Source organism: Setaria italica, chromosome III, assembly GCF_000263155.2.
Source record: "Setaria italica strain Yugu1 chromosome III, Setaria_italica_v2.0, whole genome shotgun sequence".
Classification (NCBI taxonomy): Eukaryota; Viridiplantae; Streptophyta; class Magnoliopsida; order Poales; family Poaceae; genus Setaria; species Setaria italica.
In genome coordinates this window covers 22,966,783-22,971,681 of record NC_028452.1, presented here as the reverse complement: position 1 = coordinate 22,971,681, position 4,899 = coordinate 22,966,783, and the positions used below count along the sequence as shown (strand labels likewise).

Below are 4,899 nucleotides of genomic sequence, written 5' to 3'. Positions count from 1 at the left end.
GTTTTTTAAAAAAATTAAAAAATATCCAACAGTTTCAAAAAAATACCAAATTTTTACACGAAACAATATATGTTCTCTACTGACTACACAAAAAGTTTTGTAGTCAAACCGAACTCGACCGTCACTTCGACTCTAAATTTTATCGAATCCTTCTCAAAGTTACTATTCTTCTTCTGAGATGCTTCGGTTTGTAATCATCGTACATGATGAAATGTGCAAAACCTTCTCAATTTTGTTCCACAGCCTCCACGTATTATATCATCACATCATGACAAATCTCATGATTTTCAAACTTTGCTTACCACACGTTCATGGTCGTGTTTCATGAACAAGATGTTCGAAATTTCTTTTCATTTCATGAGTCAGGTCTCAAATTGGGCCAAATAACATGAATATCATTTTTCTACTCATTTTGTTCCATAATTTGAATCACTTGCATTTCAAATTTGACTTATACCAAAAATTTCCTTGAAATGCAATTAATTAAATAAATATAAATAAATCCAAAAATATACCAAATTTTAACATGGAGTACCACATGTTGTATGTGGGGAGTAGAAAAAATTTCAAGGTGAAAAGAGGAAAAAAAATTATTTTTTTGCCGAGTGTCAAAAAAACACTCGGCAAACCCCCCCTCTTTGCCGAGTGTCTTTTTTGACACTCGGCAAAGCCCCCTCTTTGCCGAGTGTTTTTTTTGACACTCGGCAAAGAGGGTGGTTTGTCGAGTGTTTTTTATTTGACATTCGGCAAAGCCCCGATTTGCCGAGTGTTTTTTCTTTGCCGAGTATTTTTGGCTTGGCACTCGGTAAAGGGTTTCTTTGCCGAGTGCTTGAAAAAAAACTCTCGGCAAAAAAAATACACTCGGCAATTTTTAGCTTTCCCGTAGGATACTCCTACATGTAGATGATCTGTGATCTATTCTAGTTTCTTTGCAAGACTCTCGAAGCTACAGGAAAAATTCACTATTATAGAAAAAAAAAGTGTATCGATGGTTTAAAACTGGTTGTACTGTCGGTTTTAGCTTTGAAATGCCTTAAATAGTTTGTATCATCAGTTACACAAAGAAGTGACGTACAGATAACAAGTTTAAAAAGCACTACAACCCCTATTGTATCATGGTTGTATCGTTGGTTGCTACTTGTAACCAAAAACTACCGGTTTAAATTCGCTTGATTATACTCGGTTCAATGTGTTAATGGTTTAATTTGCATTAATAATCAACGTCGACAAAAGGGGACGCCAAAAGGGGACGCGGCTCTTGTGCTGGACATGGATGCCTGACTAGCTATTAAACCAATGATTATCTTATGGAGTAGCTACACGAATATTACTTGCACTGATGATTTAATGGCTAGATCCTACCAATTCGATTCCCCCCTCACCCAAACAAGAATCTCATCAAGATGGACCTGTTTGGATAGCAAGATTTGGATCAAAATGAAAGCCCCCCAATGTTTTATGATGGGTATTATACGAGTGATGTATTGTATTGGTCGAGTCTAATAGAGACAAATAAAGTAAACGGGCTATTCCTTGTTTTAAATACATGCGGATTATCTTTCCGCCTGCTCTAGTTTCTTTGTGAAATTCCCAATTCTGCAAGAAAACATGACTACTACAAATAAGCTTCTATAGACGGTTAAAAACCGGCAATACTGTCAGTTGGTACTGCAATTTACACAATAAGATCCGACATTACAAACCTTACTGTATCATTGGTTGCAACAAAAAAACTACTTGTTTAATGCTTTAAATCACATGTAATAATCACACACTATATACCAGGAGTAGTTTTCTTGCTCCCGCGAGATACTACTGTTCATCCCGGGCTGCTACAAGTCTCGCCAGAGCGTGCTCGGCTTGTTGGTGGGACTTGGGAGGATGGCCCAAGCTTGGGGCTGTATTTTTCTTTTCCTTTTTGGACAAGAGGGCTGGTTTTTTATGGCCACCAAACAAATACGGGAACTAGGAAAGCTATTGGAAACCTGCTGTGGCACCCCAAAACCCAGTAGCGACAGTTTTTTGAAGTACGAGGTTATTGGGGATCTGCTACAGATGCTCTCTTAGAAATTTAAGATTTCCTTTGGTATTCAGCATGGCTGTTGGTGTACAAGGCATTTTTCCTGTAATTAAGTCATGAAGAGTCAACTTCATCAAATGCAACAACCAACAGCTGATTCAATTCATCAACTAGTCTGTAACTACGGAAAAGTGGATGCTGCATGAGATCTGGCTATCCAATTAGAGGGCAGGCGCCCGCCAAATAGACAAAGAAATCTTCTCATTTGATACATGGAGAAGTACAGAACAGATTCTCTTAAAGCCTTCCGGTCAGCCACTGCTCTATGCTGTTGCACCACAAGAGCAAAATCTACATGCTGCGGAAGTTTGACATCTTTACTCTTTTGATGTTATGACCAGCAGGCCCAGTGCGCCAATCAGAAGGTACTGCAGCAAGACAAAACATCGATCAGCAGACCTTCCAATGACAGCGAGCCACAACATTATTGTTTAATATGAGGACTAAAACGGACAACGTGCACTTGCCTTTGCCTAATATACATTAGTAAGATGAATGCATGAGCAGTTCCCTCAACATAATCACAATATTTTCAGATCAACAGAATATGCTCTTCATTGGGTTTGTGTCGCTACACTCAGATTCGACATTGGTTTGTGTGGTGCTCGTTGGGTTTCATCTCTAGCCTACAGCCCTACACTAGTTATCCAGCCAATCAATATATAAACCAGAAGAATGACCATACCTTAATGAATGGTTTCTCAGTCATGATAATTGTAACCCATCCGACATATGGAAGATAGCTGTTTGCATTGTAAAATGTATGATAAGTCAAACTGTTTCCAGTAGGCATAAGGACAGATGCGTGTTGTATAAGTTGAACTCACCCCACAGCTCGTCCCATTATGTGGTGTTGCTGGAGCCAAAGCTGCCCATGTGCATACAATAGTCGGTCATCCCCAAAATTATTGTCACCTGAAAGTCACATTGGTAAGGTAAAAAGAACATTGCAATCACAATCACAGTACATCATACAAATAGCCGTTGATTATTGTCAGGATTACACAATAACAGGTGGTAGTATAATCAGAAAAGAAAAATGAAAAAATTATAGTCATTCAAACTGAAAGAATGGGTATACCTTTGGTGAGGATGTCCACTTCTTTAGTGTCCTGCCGTTCATGGACCTATACAGAGAGGAGAAAATTCAAACTGAGCAAGAAAAAACGAATAAAACTATAATCTAGTTTAAATTCAATCAATTGAAGCGAAGAACTCAAAACGCATTACCTTAATCACACGGTGTACAATTGGAATTTCACGGCCCTACATAAATGGGAGCCAGATGAGCATTTAGTGTCTGTATTTATAACTGTATGAGCAAACATTACAGTGACATAATTCATGGCTAAGCAGTAGAACTCACGTCGACATTGAAAACAACTATTTCTCCTGTGCGGATAGGATCTTTGCTCATGTGCAAAAACAGGATATCACCCTGCAAAGAAGATAATTAATCATTAAGACATAACGGTGCCAAAGATGCCGGTACTGCTACACTGAACTCTGGCGTTAAAATTAAGTAGTAGATATTAGATAATATGTGCTATAGCACACCGCCAACAAGTGATGATAAGAATATTAAAAAAAATTCTGGTAATAGTTGATTCCAGAATTTTATATGTAAAACGCTAAAGGACAATGAAACTATGCAGACAAACTATTAGTGCAAACTGGTAGGACTTAAAGATCGCAAAAATCATTCATATGAAAATAAAATGGAAACGCTCCTTTTGTGTAGCAGTTTTTGAAATTTACAGTGTCCACGTGTAGAAGTAAAAACATTTTGTTAACCAAATTATTACTTATGTCACGTCAAGCATGTAAATATCATAAAAGCATACAGCATCTCAGGACATTTTCAAGTTAGGTAAAAGCATACAGAATCTAAGACCATTTTCAAGTTATGTAGAGAGGTAACAAACCCTTTTAAATCCAGGCTCCATGCTACCAGAGAGAACAACTACAACTGGGGACTCGCTGCCCGTCACAACTATCAACCCCTTCCATATGATCAATGCTGAGGTAACAATCATACCTGCAAAGAGGAATGTTTTAAAGGTTAAAACTCCCTAATGAGACTCCTGTTGCAATTGACAATCAAACATCAAATTGTAGGAAAACACCAGCCTTACTAACAAAGTTGGATAAAGTGCCCCCAGCTCCCCTCTTGAATATCACAATACTACCAACTCAGAATTACTATGAGCAACAACTTGCCTCTAGGTTAACCCACAAAAAGCCTAAGCAATTCTTCAAGAGAGCATATGCAGCATTCACAGTTCACACTCTAAACAATAAAAGAGATGAAGAAAAATAGCAATTCAGTTCTTCGAGGCTGTCGCACCTAATTCGATACTGTTATATTCTTCACATTCTCATGATTCTTAAGACGAATAACTGAAGAGATTAAGATAGTAGAACCACAAGAAAATCCAAAAAATCTATTCCTACGATCTTACGGCCAAACCCCACCAAAAATCGAGAAAAGACCCGCCCCGCTGACTGAAATCGTACTAGTTTCGCATGGCAAAGACCTCACAACAAACCTTACGAGCTACACGCCTCCCGACGCACTGATCTGATCACCGAAGACCTCGGAAAAGAAAAACAATCAGGGGAGGAAGAGAGGAGACTGCGGCAGAGGGCTTCACCGAGGCTGATGATCTGCGTGAGCACTTGGCGGATCTGCATCGAGCGGATCGACTCCACCGTGTCGCCGACGAACCCCATCTCGCTCCCTCTCCCTCGGGTCCCGGCGGCGAACGACGACAGAGAATGGAAGTGGAGGAAGCTGCGGCGTTTTCCGCTAGTCTTTT

General features: G+C 39.3%; 2 protein-coding genes across 2 annotated transcripts in view; one reads left to right on the top strand and one right to left on the bottom strand.

The window, feature by feature from the left end:
• Positions 1-1,315, top strand: part of LOC101771993 (anti-sigma-I factor RsgI6) — a 7,195-nt gene extending 5,880 nt beyond the window's left edge. Inside the window, exon 5 of the mRNA XM_022825372.1 lies at positions 1,278-1,315. Coding sequence (XP_022681107.1) covers positions 1,278-1,281 — 4 coding nt within the window. The 3' untranslated portion in view covers positions 1,282-1,315. The remainder of the gene's footprint in view (positions 1-1,277) is intronic.
• A 746-nt stretch (positions 1,316-2,061) lies between these two features.
• On the bottom strand, positions 2,062-4,899 carry LOC101772661 (signal peptidase complex catalytic subunit SEC11A). The gene is made up of 8 exons (XM_004962188.3): positions 4,735-4,899; positions 4,006-4,118; positions 3,447-3,518; positions 3,311-3,346; positions 3,162-3,207; positions 2,908-2,995; positions 2,766-2,823; positions 2,062-2,448 (listed from the first exon to the last, which is right to left on the bottom strand). Exons 1-8 carry the CDS (start codon positions 4,811-4,813, stop codon positions 2,398-2,400), a joined length of 543 nt encoding a protein of 180 aa, XP_004962245.1. The 5' UTR covers positions 4,814-4,899; the 3' UTR covers positions 2,062-2,397.

Coding starts and splice junctions, on each gene's coding strand:
- LOC101772661 (XM_004962188.3), bottom strand. CDS start 4,813: ATGGGGTTCGTCGGCGACACGGTGGAGTCGATCCGCTCGATGCAGATC. Junction 2,996..3,161: donor AGTGGACATCCTCACCAAAG/GTATACCCATTC, acceptor TGTGACTTTCAG/GTGACAATAATTTTGGGGAT. Junction 2,824..2,907: donor ATAATGGGACGAGCTGTGGG/GTGAGTTCAACT, acceptor CAATGCAAACAG/CTATCTTCCATATGTCGGAT.